The following is an 18,662-nucleotide window of genomic DNA, read 5'->3' on the forward strand; positions in this document are numbered from 1 at the left end:
CCTCATCCTTTGTTTGCTGAGGAGTTCCGATGAGAATTCGCATTACAAAAAGAGCATTAATGAATGAAAGGGGTTCACATAAGTAACTTACCTTGCAGATTTTCTTGATTTCCGAAAAGGAGGCGCTTCTGACGCCGGGGCCTTTGTCCCGCGCTCCCCCCGGGTCCGGAATGCAACCCAGAGCCGGACAAAGACGGGCCAGCAACCGCAAACACGGCATTCCCGCGCAAGCGAGCTCGCAGCCCAGGGTGGCCTTTAGCCAACATCAGGAACCGCCTCGAACATCCTCACAAACTCCAATTCAAGAGGCGATTCCTCAGACACACTCTTTCTAAATTAACCATTCCCTCGCCAGAGACGCAAGAACCCCGTGCATCGACATCCGCCATGGCCGCCTCCAATCTTCCCAAGTCCTCCTACTCCCTGTACAAGCCGCTCGGCGATGGGCTCTTCCTCGTCCGGCGCTCCACCGACGGCGAGGTCCTGCTCGCCCGGCCCTTTGGCCCTGTCCCCGGCGATGACGGCGACGACGGCGACGACGGCGACGCCACCGCCCTCCTGTCGGTGGTCAACCTCCTCAACCACGAGAACCTCATCTCCATCCACGACGAGCTTGTCAACGTCCCCGTCCACTTCCTCTCGGAGAAAGGTGGTCAGTGAAGCAGGATAAAATATAACTCTACCCCGCCGTCGTGTTGGTTGGTGACTGACATTTACATTACCGAGCGCCCAGGCAACGTATTACCAGCAACAATAGCAGGGACGACGACGACGACGACGACATCGGCTACCGGCCCGCGGCGGATGCTCCTCTGGGACTATCCGGACGCCGGCACGCTGCGGGACGTGCTCGACGACTACGCACCGCGGGACGGCAACCACGGCAGCGGCAGTGGTGGTGGTGGTGACGGCTTCATGCCGGAGTCGTTCGTCTGGCACGTCGCGCTGGGCCTGCTGCGCGCGCTGCAGTGGCTGCACGAGGGGATCAGGGAGACGTACGGGGTCGTGGCCGCCGCTGTGGCTGATAGTCCTGTTGATGGTGATGGTGGTGTTGGTGTTGGTGATGGTGGTTGTGGGAGGAAGAGGAGGTGGAGGAGGGTCAGGGGCAGGAAGGAGGCCGAGAAGGACTGGATGCCGGTCCTGCACCGGGATCTGAGGGCGGACAACGTGTTCCTGCAGCATCCGCGGGGCATCGAGACGTACGGCGTCGTGAAGCTGGGCAACTTTGGGAGGTGTTTCGTGTCTGGAAGCGTGAGCGCGTCGAGGGAGACGCCCGTGGTGGCGATGGAGGAGGAGGAGTATAGCGCGGGGCTGGGAGCGTTGAGAGAGCGGAAGGCGAGGTGGGATAGGTATGGCACGGATGTTCCCAAGGTCGGTTTAACCTTCTCCTGTTCCTTGCTCCGTCTCCGTCTCATGTCTCATATGCCGCCTGGCGAAGGTGAGTGCTGACCGACATGGACAGTCCCAACGGCCCTACACCCCGGGAAGCGAGCTATTTGCGGTCGGGGTGCTGCTATACCGAATGATGAGCGGACGGGAGCTGCCGCCCGCCGAGGAGTGTCCCGATTGCGGTTGCTTCCACATCACCGGCGACGACGCAGCCGAGTACAACCCATGCGAGCACGCCTGCGTAGAGGATGTCAATGTAGACTCCGTTCTCCAAGCCCTATCCAACTACACGCGGGGTCTCAAGGGCGTGGTCATGTTGCTCCTGCGGCTAAACCGCAACGACGAATGGTCGGCAAGCAACGTGCTGGACATGGCCTGGCCGGCGTACGAGGAGTGGGCAGCCAACACTGAGGACGGGCGGATCTATCGCGACATCTTCGATGACCTGTGGTTCCGCAGGCAGAACCAGATCAGATTGAGGAAGCGACGGCGAAGAGCGGAGGAGGAGGAGGAGGCGGACGAGGCGGAGATGGAGCAGCAGCAGCAGCAGCAACGGATGGAGCTGGATGACAATGTTCTAGTTGTCTAGGCGTCTCGGGGCGCAACCTGCCGTTTGCGTATGTCCTTCTTTGCTTTTATGTTCGTTGAATTGGTTCAGCTCGAGAGCTTGAAACTAGTGTAGTTTGTCGCTGGTGTTGACTCCAAAAAAGATTGTCAAAAAAACTACAAATAAGAAAACAAGCTCATAAACAAAGAAGAATCAAGCACCAAGGGATTTGTCTGCATCTCTTCCTTTTTCTTCTCTTCTTTTACATGTATCGTAAGAACTTTCGAGTTCCGCGAGATGACTCGCAGAGTGCCTGCGCTTTGAGGCGGCATTGAAGCTTGCACAGGCAACTGACCAGGTTCGGCTCCACTGCTGGCCTCGAGGAGGCGCTAAATTAGCGTGTGCTTATCGATACGTAGCCGGCAATCGGGCCCCACCACATCGAGCGCGAGTACACTACCACCTCGCGGCGGTACTCCGTAACCCCACACTTTGCACCACCTGCCTCGGCTTCCCCCCGTCGTTGGCGCTCCAAGCTCCGTCTCATCTTTCATCAGCATCCACGACGGCTCCATCCTCCAAGCTCGGCCGCTTACCTCTCCCCCCAGCCCCAGCATTCGCCCACCATGTCGCGCGTGATGCAGATGCCGCCGCCCCCTCCGCTGCTTCTCACGAAGCGCGTCACGTCGTTCCTGCGCGCTAATCTCTCGCCGCTCATCCACTCGGCCATGCTGACCACCCCGGCCGGAAGTCTGCTCGCCCATGCCAGTAACCTGCCCGCGAGCGCCCTCCGACGCCAGGCCGCCGTCGCCGCCTCCCTCTGGGCCCTCCAGGGTCCCTCCAACGCAGGACCGGGCTCGACCGATCCCGCGACGACCGCCTCAATCCCTCCCGGCAGCACCGTCCGAGCCCGGAAGGGCGGCAGGCACTCGGCGCCCTCCGTCACCGTCCAGCTCGACAACGGCGCCGTCTTCGTCATCCGCCGCCTGCGCTGCGGGATGCTCTTCATCTGCATGGGTGGCGTCGAGGGTGCTGCTCCGTCAGGGAAGCTCAGCCCCACCCATCCCGCTCCCGCTCCACACCTCAACCTCCTGAGCCGCAGCCCCGCGTCCGTCGCCCCCTCCGCGGCGACCGAAGGGCACCATCATCCGCAGAGCCAACCACCGGACACGACGACTACCGCCGCCGCCGCCGCCGACCCGTCCCTCACACCGCGCCCTTCAACCCCTCCACCACAACCACAGCCACCACCACCACCACCACAACAACAACAACAACAACAACAACCATCAGCAGCAACGACATCAACAGCAACACCAGCAGCGGCGACGACAACAACAGGACCACAACCACCGACATTAACCACCCCATCCAGCAGCCACCCGCCAGCAACCGGCCCCGCGTCGGGGGGCGGCGCAAGCCAGAGCAGCACAACGCCGACGGCGACGCCGCACCCGGGCTCGCCCTCGCAGGCGTCCGTGCTGTCGGCGCACACGACGGGGGCCGCCTCGACGACGAGCACGAGCACGAGCACCGCGACCGTCTCCGCCGCCGGCGGCGGCAGCGGCAGCAGCAATAGCATCGGAGGCGGTAGCAGCAGCAGCAGCGTCTCCCTGATGCGGCGGCACGTCGAGGAGCTCGCGCGGTGGCTGGACGAGCGGCTGGGCGGGCTGTGCGTGTCCGAGGAAGGGATCGGTGCTGCCGGGATCGGGGTCGGGATCGGCACGGGGACGGGGTATCATAACGGTCCTGGTCATCACCAACCTCACCCCAATCAGCAGCATCTGCATCCGAATCATAATAACCATCTCGCGGGTGCCGGGATCGGTCTGGGTTAAGAAGGAGGTGGGGGCGGGGGAGAACTCTCATTTAAACCGAAGATTGGTGGTGTGAATGGATAGGGTCTAGAGCGTTGGATGTAGTAGACTAGACTCACCTTGGCTTTACTCTCACGAGCGTCGAAAAGAAAGCGATTTGTATCTTGTCTCCACCCACTGTCATGGCTGGCCTCACGTTCCGTGTTCCTTAAATCTTTCTTCGCTCTACGGAAGTTTGATCGTCGCCCAAGAGCAGAAAGAGGCCAGGGCGAGAGACAGAAGAAGCAAGGAGGGGCTGAGAAGGTTCAAGTTCGAATACGCCTCTTCCCGCTGAAGCAGAAACTAGACTCAAGCCCTTTGCAAAACAACGACGTTTCCGAGTTCTCAAGAGAAAATCCAGACGCCTATCCTATCCCCCACCCCCCCGGTTATGACGATGATGTATGTTGACGAACAGCATGTTACGCCCCAAATGGTCTTCAGGCCACCCCCCTGAACCATGCAAAGACGAAGAAAGAGGCAAATCCGAAAACCCCGAACCGTTGAATGGAACCCTGCCACCCCAGTACGCCGACGTTGTGCAATCTCATTCCCCAACCTTGACAGGCTCGCTGGCCTGTCTCCCAAGGATGTACTGTATATAATGTATGCCCCCAATGCCTAATGCCCACCACACTCCCTCGCCACCTCACCGCCCGCAGTGTGGGTGTGGCATGGCAGGCGACTACTACTCGATGCTCAACCTCGTGATCCCATCATTAGTCTCCACCATCCCCTGGAACCCGATCCTTACCTTCCCCCCGCCCCTGCTACTATTGCCGTGCGAGCTCCCGTTCTCGCTGCCCGGGCCACTCCCGCTCCTCCCCGTCCCCCCGCTACCACTGCCGTCCCCGCTTACGCTGCCTGGCCTAGAGGACATGGAAACGGTCGATCCGGGCCCCCCGGATGCGGGTCCTCCTCCGCCGCCCGTATTCCCCCACGGTGCCGTATCTCGCTGCAGGGGCGACTGCATGACGGGTGAGTTGTGCACGCTCATGCTCGGGCTGACGGCGCGCCGCTTGATGCTGACCGGGTCGAGGTCGTCGTCGCCCCGCCGACGCTTGCTGTTGAACCGCCGCGTGATCTCGGCGGCAGTCGGCGGGGCGGGCATGCTGCCACCAGGCGTTCCGCCGCCGGGGACGGTGGGGCTCTGGCCATTGTTGTTGCCGGTGGAGTGATGATGGTTGTGGCTGTGGCTGGTGCTGCTACTACTGCTATTATTATTATTATTATTGTTGTTGTTGGGGCAATGCGTGGGAGCGGGGTACGAAGGGGTGCCGTGGCCCGAGCTACTCGTTGTAGTGTGCGTGCCGCCGCCGGGCGCGACGAAAGGGTTGCCCTGGCTCGCCCCGCCGTTGGAGCTGGCGGAGGGAGAGCCCATGCTGATGTCTTCGAGGCTGATTCCTGAGGAGGATGCTCGGGGGCCGAGGGATGGCGGCGGAGGCGTGACGCGCTGCGTGGCGCCTGTGCTGCTAGTTTCGGAAGCCGTGTCCCAGAAGACTTTGCCCTTGGCGTTCCTCAAGGCTTGCTGCTTGAGGGTCCCTGTGACGCCCAAGGGATTCGTAGTGGGATCCATCATCATGATGTCGTCGGTGATCTCCTCGAGGCCGTTGTGTGCTGCCAAGTTGGGGCTGGACAGCGCAGTCGAGGGTATCGATTGTGGCGGGGGGTGTCTGGGCTCTAGGTTCATGTCGCTCTCGCGAACCTGCCGAATCACCTCGGCTTCGCGGCGAACTTCGGCCTCGATGGGCGCGCTCTCTTCGGCAAGTGCAGCACGGATGCGGGCAAATCCCTTCGTTTTCGGCTGGCGGGAGGGTGTGAATGTGAGCACCGTCCAAAGGCTTGGTGGAGGAAGCAGAAACCTACCAGCAAATTCCCCCGCCTCGTGACGGCCCGGCGGACAATGCTTGGGCGCAACGGGCTTTCGACGCCGTCGGACTGTCTATGGCTGTCGTCGCTCTCATTCCCCGAGATGTGGAGCTGGTTGGCAGCCCAGCTAATGCTCTCGCGTCTCGCATGGGGAAACATGTCACTTGATCCTCCCAGGGTGTTCGGCGGGGATTTCGACACGGCGGCTGCTGATCCTGCACCTGCAGGGTGGAAGCTCAGTCCCAGCGGCCCGCGCGATTTTCTCTTTGGCACTTTGCGGTGGCGCTGGCGTTGCTGGAAGCTCAAGAGATTGCTGGCGGCGGGCGACCCGGGCATCCAGGGTGCGCCCATGGCTGCCGAAGCGCTGGGAGTTCCGGGTTTCTGCGCCTGCGGGGTGGTGACAAAGGCCTCTTCCATGTCCTCATCCATGTAATCGTCGTCGTCGGAGCTGGAGGATGAATCCGAGATGGCGTGGCTGGTGCTTCCCATCGAGCTCGAAACGTGCGACCGTTCCTGGTTGCCCATCATGGACCATAGTGAGGTCGACGGCTGGTCGGCGCCGCCGTATTCGGAGCGGCGGCCGGGGATGTTCATGGCTCGGGAGGCGATGGTGGGCGAGGAGTCGGGCGATGCCTGGTGGGCGAGGATGGAGTGGTGCAAGCTAGTGGCGGCGCGGGAGAAGTCCATGCCCCGCGAGTGACGCGGCAGAATGTTGGTGGGCGAGGCATAAGGGTGTTCCGGCTTGGGCGAGAGCGTGGCGGGCCTGACGTAGCCGGGCTGGGAGGCGTGGGAGGCGGGCGAAGCAGCGTCGCGCTGCGGCATCTGAAGCGCGAGGCCTCGGGCGGCAAAGCCGGCGCGGATGGGCGTCGACGGCAGCGGGGAGACGTGCTCGTGGTCCTTGTCTCGAATCGCGATATCGTCTTTGGACTGGCGAAGGGACGCCTCGACAATGTGGGGGGAAGGAGACAGCTTTGGCGTGTTTCCTCCGTCCGATAGCGAACGGGTCTTGGGCGCTGGCGACGCTATGTGTGTGCTGGACCGACCAAACCCACCGTCGTCGACTGCGGCCACCTCGGCCTCCACATCCGACATCCGCGACAGGTCGTTCATAACGGCGTATGGTGTCGGACGCGTCCCGAGCCCCTCATCTAAACGCGTCTTTCATCTGATTGAAGAGAAACTCGGGATCGGAGAGGGCATTTGGGGGTGCTGCGCCGCTGACAATCACTCAAACAACTGATCCATTAGACCTGTGGCTGACAAGGCACAAGCTGTGGTGGCATCTAGTAGAAAAGAATACGGATTACTTGGGTTTACATGTCTTTCCACACGGCAGTTGAAGAGTGTGGTGTAACTAACGTTACAAGTAGTGTAAACGGACCGCGGTCGCCTAAACGGCGGAAAATGACCTGTGACCGGGGTCCTGGTCGCAGGGTAGTGTACGGATATCGCTATTAAAAGAATTGGCTCACCGCCTTCAAATTTTCTGCCGGCAGAATCCCCATTTTAGCTAGTAACCCCTACAACCCTCTGATTCCTTGTTTATTTACTATAGTATATACGTCTATACATCTATATAGATTAATCCTTATCCTCCCTATCTACTATAATATTTACTAATACTTTCTTTACAAGCTCTTTTTCTACAATAGTTTACTACGATATTGTAACGCGCGTATAAGTGCTTATTCTTAAGCTTATTCTATAATTTGATAATAAGTAAATTGAAGCTCTAATAAGGCTAAAGGCTCGGACTGTTAATAACATTGCGAGTAAGGCTCTTAAGCATAGATTTAATCCGTCTTAGACTCCTACTCTTATTCTCGACAAACACGTCTGCGATACCCTAAAGACTGGCCGTCTATCTAAGCAAGCCGACCATAAGGACACTATTCTCGAGAAGGTTCGTGCTAACTGCTATGGTAGAGAGAAGATATATGCTTATATATCGGCTAAGCTAGGGAACTCTATCTCTCCGATAATAGTTTAGAGGATCCTACGAGCTGCTAGCTTTAAGAAGACAAAGCTAACTCGAAAGCCTAGTCTAATAGATAAGATAAAGAAAGATCGTTTAAAGTTTTGTCTTCGCTATAAGGACTAGACTCTTAAAGATTGGAAACGAGTGATCTAGTCTAACGAAACGTCTGTCATCTTAAACTATTACTAGGGGGGATACTAAGTATAGAGGACTCCTAAGGAGAAGTTTATCAAATCTTATATTTAGGAATGATAGAAAGGATATACTAAGTTCTAATTCTAGGGCTATTTTATATATAATGTAAAAGGTCCCTGCTATATCTAGTGCCCTAAAATTGCTTAAGAAAAGAAGGCTATTACTAAGAATCTTAAAGAGCTTAATAAGAAGTTAGAACCTATCTTCTAAGAGTAATAGGAGCTTAAGACTAGTATAAGATAGTTAAAACTCTAGAACTAAGGTAGGAAAGCTCCTTAATGGAGGTAAGATATAAAATATAAGAAGCTTATTTAATAAGAAGGTAACTAGTATTAATTAGTATTATTATTAGAAAGAGGTCCTTCTTATAAAGCTTATTCTATTTACCTAATAATATAATCTAAACGCTTTTATCTAAGAAGATCTTACTCCTTTATATACCTTATTATAGCATTTGACTATCTATAGGTCAGATCTAACTAACCTACCAACAGGGATAACAAGCCAGGGTCAACATGTATTTAGACAGCTTCTCTAAGTGCCTTTAGCACTTAGAACAATCAACGCTTTTATCACCTACTTCTATAGACCGTAATAGTTAGTCTAGGAGTACCGCCTACAGTGTAAATACCGCTATAGTATCGTACCTTTATAGCCTTCTAAGCTATACTAATTATAACTACCAAGCTATAGCAAGTAGTGCCTACTACCGGTTCGAATCTACGATCTTGTTGCCAATCGCGAGCGTTCGAATGCCATAGGAGACCATTTGCCTAGGTAAGTGACTGTGTCCCTTTGCTTAAGCAGATGCCTAAACGGTCAGATATGACGGTAATAGCAACTCTATCAAGATCTAATAAACGAGCCCGAACTACGACAAACACGTCAGACCTACCGCTTCGTCGTTAGAAACGCCTACCGGCGTTAGGTTTAAAGGCTTACTCTAACGGAACTTCGAATCCTTAAGCTAGTGGTATCCCTTAAGGAGGCTAACTAGTACTTAGCTTATGTATAAGACTTTAACGACTACCTGATCGACGAAGATTACCTAGAGTCCTAGAATCTTGATAAGTATATATTAAAGAGACTTGTAAACAGCTTTATTAAGCGCCTTCCCTAGCTTTTAGACTAGGCGCTTATTTTACTATTATTACTAGAAGTAAGAACTATATTAGAAGTACGAATTTAGGAGGAATCTTAACCTAGGGGACCTTTAGAGACCTTAAAAATGCTAAGTCCTAACAGCCTAGCTTAATAATTTACCATATTACTAGAAACGGCCTTATAAATGATAATTCTACCTATTGGCCTACTAGAGCTATTAAGGACTCTAAGGTCTAAGCTAAACCTAGTAGGTCTAAGTTAATAGGGTAATTAGATACTAAGTAGACCTATTAGAATTACCTAAACTACGATTATAACTAACGTATTAAGGGAGCTTCTAGAAAGGGAAGAACCTTAATAGGGGTTTTCTTATACCCTTTGGCCGATAGCCTATCTAATAGAAAGATTACTGATAGTAACGTTAATACTAGTAGGAGATACCCTAACTAGGGGGTATATACCTCTCTTACTATTAGATTTAATTAAGGAGATAATTATAAGACTATTCCAATAAGTTATAGTTAGACTCCTATAAAACGCTATGACTAAACTAATAGATATTAATTCCCCTTAGCTATAGCTAGTATATATACTATCATAACTAGCTACTAACTAGGTATAAAAGATTACTAATATTAGCTTACTTTAGCTAAATACTAACTAAAAGATCATTAATAGCTAGCTAATCTTCTATTATAAGAAGATCTATTACTATATAGATACTAACCTCTAGATTAAGTATATCTATAATATAGTTAAAGGAAACGTCTCTAAGAAACTCCTCTTATGGAATAACCTATAGGTATTATTCTATAGGTTAGCTCTATGATAATATAAATAGTAACTATTACCTATTAAGAAAGAGACTCTTTACTTAAATATAGAGATATAGCTCTAAAAGATTAAAGAATAGTTTAATATTTAGTTTAATTAGGTAGGCTAATAGCTAGTTTAGAATAGTTATACTAAAGATAACCTTATTATAGGTAAATCTATTTACGAATTTATAATAGATCTTTTCTATTATACCTAAGTCTAGGGAGATAAGACAAACTACTAGCTTTTGACTAGACTTTAATTAATAATAACCCTAGTACTCCATAAGCTCTATCTTAAGCCATAGAAAACGGATATACTTGACTAATACCTTTTTTAGGTTACTAAAAAATAGGAGATACTCTTTAAGGAGCTTAAGGCCAAAAGAAGGGCACGGAAAGCCGCTACGTTCAATGTTAAAGATACCTCTAACGGATTAAGCGGTAGCAATAGTAATAGTAATAGCGCTTCCGAAGATTAAGCTAACTAGTTATATACTAAGCTAAGATAGGGTAATTTAGGCTAACGGTACCGGTCTGACCGCTATAGGCAGAGAGAGGAATAGAAATATAGGTATCTTCTATAAGGAGAGCGATACTAAAATTATAACTAGGAGCCTTATTTAAAAGACTATAACGACTAAGGTAAGGGTAACCGTTTCTAGGGCACTAGACCCTAGGAGAAGGGCAGATATAGTAAATGGAATCCCCGCTTCTAACGATTCCGTCGCTATAGCTAGAAGCGTATTAACAAGGATAGTACCTACTATTACTATAATATTATGGTAATATCTAGTAAGGATAAAAAAGCTAAAGCTAAATATAAGGAGCTTAAAGCTACTAGCTATCTCCTAATTAGTAACTATAAATCCGAAACTAATAGAGATAATAGTAATAGAGAGGCGTACTTCCTTAGTACTATTAAGAAAGACTATATCTAGGAAGACGGTAATATCTATAGGCTTTATAGATAGATATTTATAAGCTAAGGAGCGCTATACTATCACTTATACTAGAATTATAAGAAGAAACTATAATTGCTAGAACTACTAAAGAAGGAAGATCTTCCTTAGGTAGAACAAGACTTTATAGAAGGAGCGATTATACCGTCAGAACTACCCAAGGAACGAAAATAGGAAACTGTACTCCTCTTCTTTGAACCTAGCTAAGTAGTAGAAGCCAACCTAAGTATAGAAATACCCTTCTACCGGCTAAGGAAAACGTCTTACCTATATATTCCGGTTCGAGCTAACCTAGAAGATCAAACTATAGATATCTGTTTCGATATAGGTAATTTAACTAACCTAGTTAACCAGATATAGATTACCTAATAGGTAAAGAATCCTTAATGGATTAAGGGCGAACCCTATACCCTTAAGGGAGTCAATTTAAAGACTAGGATTAGTAAATAGGTCGAATTTGACTTCTATATCCTAGGGGAGGCTAGGAATATGTTAATCGACAGATATATCTATATTATAGCTAACGTCATCGACGAACTTGCTCTAAAAATGCTTCTAGGTACCGACTTTATAACGGCTTATAGTGTCAAGATTGACTTTGTCAAGGGCATTTGTACCTTTAGATCGCTAGCGAATATAAAGATCTATAAAGACGTTATAAAGAAGAACTCTAAGCCTACCTTTTAGAAGGTTACTACTATTCGGTATACCGTCATTTCTATATACTCTACCTAGATAGTCGAGACTTACTTTATACTACTACCTAATAATATTCTAGAAGGCAAGTGCTTTTACTTTACTACTAGCCGAGATAGAGTCTAGGATGCTATAATTAATCGGTATATACCCCTAGTAGCTATCGTCAGAAATGATACTAATGTCCCTATAGTTATCTAGAAAGGAGATAAGATTAGCTACCTCTTAGAATACTATAGGGAAGACACTACTACCTAGGTTAATACAAGTAATATAGAGAATATATAGACTAAGGTCTAGGAAGGAATTACTAAGTAGGAGCTAAAGGAAAAGCTAGAAGAGGCCTAGTAAATATATTATTAAGAAGATATTAGTAATAATAGCTAGGATCTTTAGCCGCCGAACGGAGTCAACTTTTATACTCTATCTTATGATATTAAGAAAACTGACGATATTCCGGCCATTAAAAGCAAGGATAGCGTTAGCATTACTAATGTAAATCCTAAGTTTACGCTTAAGGTAAAGGAACTTTTAGATAGATATAACCTTTATTACGATAGGGGAATTATACTAATGCTAGAAAACCAGAAGATATAGATCAACCTAGTTAACGGTTAGTAAAAGCAAGTCTATATAGTCAGACTATACCTAATAGAGCTTAAAGACCGTAAGGCTCTAGATAAGCATTATAACTAGCTCTAGGCATCTAGTAGATTCACTTTTATAGATAAACTAACCCCTATTACGTGCCTAGTATTTATCATATAGAGGAAGGTTACTAAAAAGCTAGGAGTAGAAGTCAAGAAGAGCTAAAGTGTAGTCAACCTATAACTACTAAATATAATTATAGTTCTAGATATTTACCCCTTGCCTAACTAGGACGATATTATAGCCGCTATAGTTAGTGTGACGAACCTAACTTAGACTTCTTCTGAAAGGGTCCAGACGGAGGTAGATTAGGCGGGACAGCAGGCAGGTCGTCTAAGGGATTCGGTGAAGCCAAAGGGTTTACAACAACACTTAGAGTTGTCTCTCACAGTAATCAGCAATGCTTGGTATAAGTACTATGATTGTGATTGTTACCACTGGTGAACTCTCAGAGTCCACCATAACGAGTGACTATCTACATATATATATAATCCTAAGATCACTCTTTACCTAGTGATCCTTTGCCGTCTAGATCACGGCTGTAGTAGTGATCCTATAGTATATAGATCACTTTGCCAAGCGTGATCCTTTCCTAATTGGTCCGTTCGTGCCTACTGTCCTATTGGCCTTTTGGGGGAGGCGGCTTAGGCAGCATCTTACATGTATATTTCCGTGACACGATGCCCCTCCTTCAAGGCTTTCGACCCGAAAGCCCATCTTAGGCCGTTTCAAATAGCGCTAACAACCCTTAGTAAGTTGTCTCCTATGTTTCTCTCTTTCCTCTGTATACTGCTAATAACATGTCTTATATAGCAAAGCGTTCAACAAAAAGATCCGTGAAGACCGAGGAGCGTATTGCCCTAGCTACTACTATTAACGAGCTAGGGTTCGAAGTAATGCCTTGTTCTTATTGTTTTTCTCGCGGCCTCTACTACTATATAATAGAGAGTTCTTCTTGTTATAGTAAATGCGTTTGTTATAAAAGGTTATATAACGGTTCTAGGGTTCTGGTCTTATCTTGTTTATGTTCCCTTGTTAGTATATTTTTCCTATACTAACTTCTGTAGTATCCTATATTATAGATAAATCAAAGTGCCTCGACTAATTAGAACAAGATGCTAAGGAGGCTCTCTATACTAATCGCGATTCGTTAGCAAAAGTATAGCGTCGTCTAGACGAGTCTCTAGCTCGTTTGGACCGTATTCGTCGTCAAAAGCGATCGTTGTTATCTCGAGGGTCGGAGATGGTTCGCCGGGGTCTTACGTCTTTAGATAAATTGGAAGAGGTGGAACAGCAGGAATCGGGAGCGGTTCTAGGTGTATAGCTCAATGGTGGCATTGACGTTGTTAACTAGGGCGCTGTCTTTAATTCTGTCCTAGTTTTGCCTTTGGTCAATCTAGGTTCTGCCAGTAGAACTATTCTAGTTTCTTAGGGCAGTTTAAATTCTTGACTAATTCCTATAAGTTGTCTTCTAGTCTAAAATTAAGCCATTTAACTAGGTACTATAGTTCCCTATTAATAATACATAAGTCTAGAATTTCTTCGATGTCCTATTCTTCTTCCTCATCTTCTACTTCGATATACGTAGCAACCTTGGCGTTTTTCGGTGCTAGTTTGAGAAGCGAAATATAAAAAACATCTGTCTGTAGTCGTATAGATAACGGTAATAATAGTTGGTAGTTAGATGTCGAAATTCGTTCTTTGATAACGAAGGGTCTGACCTTCTTAAAGTCTAGCTTTACGCTTAGTCGTTTAGTTTATAAGTTCTATACGATCAGGTAGACTTTGTCTTCCCTCTCTAGGCAAGGTCCCTCGAGCCTGTGTTTGTCGTAGTAGTTCTTTATTCTGGTTCTGACAAACTCGAGTTCTTTTTTGAGCTTTTTATATAATATGTATATTTGTTCTGCTTTGACTACTGCTCTTAGCACTATAACCGCTAGTCCTTGCCTAAGGTTTGCTTTATATCTATAGTTTGTAAAGAACGGTATAACTTTGGTTGTTTCTATTGGTGTCGTATTATAAGCAAGTTATACTATTAGTAATAGTATAACCTAGTCGTTTTGCTAATAGTTAATATAAGAGCGGAGGTATTGCTTAATAACTTGGTTTAGTCGCTCTATTTGTCTATCGGTCTGTAGGTGATATGCCGTTAACAGCTTACTATTGACGCCTAATTGTTACATTAACGCTTGCTAGAACTTCGATACAAACTTAGTGTCTCTATCGATAATCTATTCTTACGGCTAAGCATATACTAATATAACTTACCGATAGATTACGTCTACTAGCTATTTAGCTATCTAGGACTCCTTATAAGGAAAGAAGTATACCTATTTAATTAGGCAATCTACTATAGTAAGAATACTATTATAGATTACTCCTATAGCTATATCCTTAGATTCTAGCAGCTTCGTAATAAAGTCTATTATAACTAAACTCTATAGTTTGTTAGCTATTAGTAGTGGCTAAAGTGGCCTATATAGCTTATATCGTGCCATTTTGCTTCGATTGCAAATGTCATAGCTCCGTATAACTTCCTTAACTCGTACCGTTAACTATAGAAAGTTATAGTGTCTCTTGACTTATATAATAGTCTTTATAACTCCCTTATATCCTCTAAGTTTCGACTTATAGAGTTCTCGAATCATCTGTAGCTATTGATCCTGGTCGTAGATATATGCTTTGCCTCGGTACTAAAGTTTCCTATCTCTTTCTTCCACTCTGTTAGGTACTACTAGTCTAGGTGCTACTTAATACTATACCTCGTTAATCCTTTCTTCTCGAAAGATTACGTAGCATTCTAAGAACGAGTTAAGTAGATTATCTTCTATAGGTATCTACGTTTCGTGATATAGCGTTCTGTCTGTCTGTTCCTTGAATAATAGTAGTATCGTTCCTGTTCGTCCTTCTATATAATCTATTCGTCAGCTTAAGATATCTGCTTATACGTTCTCTTTGCCTTTCTTGTAGCAGATCTCGAAGTTAAATTCTATAAGGAATTCTACCTATTGTATTTATTATCTATTAAGTTCCTTCGTCATTATAAAATATTATAAATTCTTGTAATCTATATATACTTGTACCGGTTTAATCGTGCTACTAAGGTATAGTTGCTATTCCTTAAAAGCTTTAATAATCGCAAGTAGTTCCTTGTTGTAAATCGGATAATTAAGACGTGGTCTATTAAGCTTCTTTAAAAAGAAGGCTATAGGATATAGCTTCCCTTATTTGTCTTATTATCCTAATTGTCCTCTAATGGCGTAGTCTAAAGCGTCTATTTCTACCTCGAATAGCTTCTTAGGGTCTGGTAGTACTAGTATTAGATCTTTAGTAATAGCATCGCGAATCTTTGTAAATGCTTGCTTATATTGCTCTTCCTATTAGAATTTAGTATTCTTCTTGGTAAGCTTGTACAAAGGTTATATAATTGCTCTAAAGTTCCTAATAAACATCTGGTAGAAGTTTGTAAATCCGATGAAGCTTTATACTTCTATAACTAATGTCGGTTGTAGCCAATTCTTGATAGCTTTAACCTTTAAAGGTTCTATCTAGATTTGTCCTAGGGATATTTCGTATCCTAAAAAGACTATCTTCCTAATATAGAATTTGCTCTTTTCCTTGTTAACTAATAGCTTATACACGTGTAGCACGTCTAGCACTACTTCTATATACTTCTGGTGTTTATCTATTATCTTGGAGAAGATAAGTATATTGTCAAGATAATATACTGTAAATTTGTCGAGAAAGGGTCAGATAGCTTGATCAATTAGGGCTTAGAACGTTGCTAGTGTGTTCGTAAGTCTAAATAGTATGATAAGGTACTTGTAGTAGCTATAGGGTATCCTAAAGGCTGTTTTCTACTTGTCACCTTCTTTGATCCATATATAGTTATAGGCCGATAGTAAGTCAAGATACGTAAAATATTAGGCTCCTACTAACTAATCTCGGAGCTATAAGATTAGTAGTAATAGGTATCGATTTTTCACGGTCTATTCGTTAAGTTACTAATAGTTAACGTATAACTATAGCTTTTTATTTTTCTTAGGCATAAATAGGATTAGGTAGCCTACTAGCGATGTTAATAGGTAGATATATCCTCTTCGAAGGTTCTCCTCCAAATATCGCTTAAGTTCTTTATTCTATATCTAGCTCGTATAGTAAATCTTAAAGAACTTTAGTTATACTCCTTCCTTAAGCTTGATCTTATAATCCTATAGGCCGTATTCTAGTAATCCTTCTAGATACTTCGGTTCGAATGCTAGGTGTCCTTTGTATTCCTTTGGTACTTCTCTAGTCTTATCTCGTTTCTCGGTTTTCTAATAGTATACGAACTTGGTTCCGTCTATAGCGATACTAGCGATTTCTCCTGTCTTAACCTACTACTCTAATTACAATACTCTACATTTGTTAACGGAGAGAACAGCTATCGGCGATTTAGCTTGTTCCTCCTATCGCGATATTAATGTTATTATACTACCTCTTCTAGAGTCTGTAGTGGTCTGCCTGCCACTATCTGTCTCTTACGGTGGATCTGTAGGACATGCCTTCCCTTGAGCATCGTCTGCTCGCGATCCTTACGTACTCCCTATCTTGCTAGTCGAATATAACTCTATTTAGGGTCGTAGGTAGCTACTATTCTTCTAGTTAATGTCTAGGTTATAATCTTTATACTATAGTAACCCTAATATTATATCTTTGTCGTTACCTATATCTATAATACTAAATACGACTACTGTAGTCTTCCCTATTATAGTAATATTAATTAGTTCGGTCTCTCTATATACCTATTACATTAGAAATAGCCCTTTGACTATACTATGCTTTTGCTTTATTCTCTAGGATATCTATAGCTAATTTACAAGCATTAGCGAGATCAGGTTCATCTCTGCTCTATTGTTTACTAGTGTAAGCATTTCGTGCTATTTCTATTGTGCTATTATCTATAGCCGCTTATCTTGCCACCGTCATCTAAAGATTACGGCGATTTCCTATGTTTCTGCTAGGAGGTCTCGGTATAGTGGTCTCTTACGCTAGTCCCTCCTATACTACGCTACTACTTGCCGCTACGCAGGCGTTAATGGTTTCCGGGCCCCTCAAAGGGCCCTAACCCGTTTCCTAGGTCAATGCTAACCTCTCCGGTTGTTCGGCTAATAGCGGCTTCGTCAATTATACTTATTTCCGTAAGCTATTAAGTGCTTATAGCTTCCTACTATTAGGTCTATTTTGCTTTCCGTCGTATATACTATAGCTTTATCTAAAGCTCCCAAATTCGTAATTTCTTTTTGTCTACGTAATAGAGGTAATCGTTACTCTAGCACGAGTCCTATATATCTCGTCCGGTTCCGTAGTACCTAGGCTAGGCTTGTTTTAGAACTATTGTAATGCTTTCTAGATCGTAGGCTTCGATTTTCTAGAGTAATTCGGCCGCTCTATTTCCTATATCATAGACCTATTCTATAGGGTATAAGCCTCTATCCTTATTTTCCTATCAGGTCGGCTAGTGATTGTTTTCGAATTTATCATAGAAGTAATATCGGCATTTATATACCATATACTAGAACTAGGGCACTTGTATATATGCCTTGTATTAAGGGTATAGTCACGTAGCATTGCCTAAGAGGTATTAGAATTCTTTCCTAAATCCTTCCTACTATATATAGACTATAGGTACTCTAATGCTAAGATAGGAGTGTTTCTTCTAGTAACTTTCCTACGTACACTTGTCTTTTCCGTGGTTCGCGCGTATAAACTAGTATTCTAGGTTTTGTATATTATTACTAAGTTGCTAATCGTTAAGATACTCGGCGTAGCTATCGGGCCTATCATATGTCATAGGCTATTCTCCTTTGATAGTTTCCACGATACATCGGAGTTCCCTTATTTCGTCCTTTATCTTATTGCTCTACTAGGCAAGTCAAGTCAAGCGCTTATCCCGTTCGCGTAGTTCCGTATTAAGTCGGAAAACTTTGTTACGGTACTATTCGATCCGTTCCTAGAGGAATAGAGCATTAGGTCCGGGTCTTTCAATTCCTTAGGTGTCGGTTGTCTACGATCTATCCCGCCTCTACGTGACTATAAGACCCTACTACCTCAAGGCTAGGAGAATCGAAACTGGTGGTGTATATTCTCCTACCATGTCCTATTTGGCAAGACCTGTCTCTAGATCCGTAGTGACCAGTTCGGAGTATAGTACTTGTTTATCTTCACCGTTACCATCGTATCCGAGACTATCTGTATTACTATCCTTGTCTTTATAGCTTGTAGCCGCTACTTCGATAACATCCTTAGTAGTTTCGTCAATAGCTATAATTTCCTTTCTAGGGGTTAGTTTCTATTCTTTCTTTAGGCTCTAGCATTCTTGCTTATAGTGTCCTTTCTTTCTATAGTTATAGTAGGTAATATTAGACTTGTCTTTGGCCGTCTTCTTCTAGTCCTATTTCTACGCTACGTCTATATCTATAGCTCTGGGGTACGTCCTATATAAGGTACTAACGTACGCTCGCTTTTTCTTGTTATTAGCCTTAACTATAGTTCTATTTATTTGACCTTGTTTCTACTACTCTTATATATAGAGTCGATTATCGATCCTAATAGCCTACGTAA

General features: G+C 45.7%; 3 protein-coding genes across 3 annotated transcripts; 2 read left to right on the forward strand and 1 right to left on the reverse strand.

Moving 5' to 3' along the window:
• The first annotated feature begins 244 nt into the window (after positions 1-244).
• MYCTH_2306989 (uncharacterized protein) lies at positions 245-2,188 on the forward strand. The gene is made up of 3 exons (XM_003664256.1): positions 245-652; positions 734-1,371; positions 1,463-2,188. Exons 1-3 carry the CDS (start codon positions 388-390, stop codon positions 1,976-1,978), a joined length of 1,419 nt encoding a protein of 472 aa, XP_003664304.1. The 5' UTR covers positions 245-387; the 3' UTR covers positions 1,979-2,188.
• A 243-nt stretch (positions 2,189-2,431) lies between these two features.
• Positions 2,432-3,962, forward strand: MYCTH_2306990 (uncharacterized protein). Its single transcript, XM_003664257.1, has one exon. It carries the CDS (start codon positions 2,563-2,565, stop codon positions 3,772-3,774), a length of 1,212 nt encoding a protein of 403 aa, XP_003664305.1. The 5' UTR covers positions 2,432-2,562; the 3' UTR covers positions 3,775-3,962.
• A 1,276-nt stretch (positions 3,963-5,238) lies between these two features.
• On the reverse strand, positions 5,239-6,995 carry MYCTH_2306991 (uncharacterized protein). Its single transcript, XM_003664258.1, has one exon. It carries the CDS (start codon positions 6,769-6,771, stop codon positions 5,506-5,508), a length of 1,266 nt encoding a protein of 421 aa, XP_003664306.1. The 5' UTR covers positions 6,772-6,995; the 3' UTR covers positions 5,239-5,505.
• Positions 6,996-18,662: the final 11,667 nt, after the last annotated feature.

This window comes from Thermothelomyces thermophilus, chromosome 4, assembly GCF_000226095.1.
Source record: "Thermothelomyces thermophilus ATCC 42464 chromosome 4, complete sequence".
Classification (NCBI taxonomy): Eukaryota; Fungi; Ascomycota; class Sordariomycetes; order Sordariales; family Chaetomiaceae; genus Thermothelomyces; species Thermothelomyces thermophilus.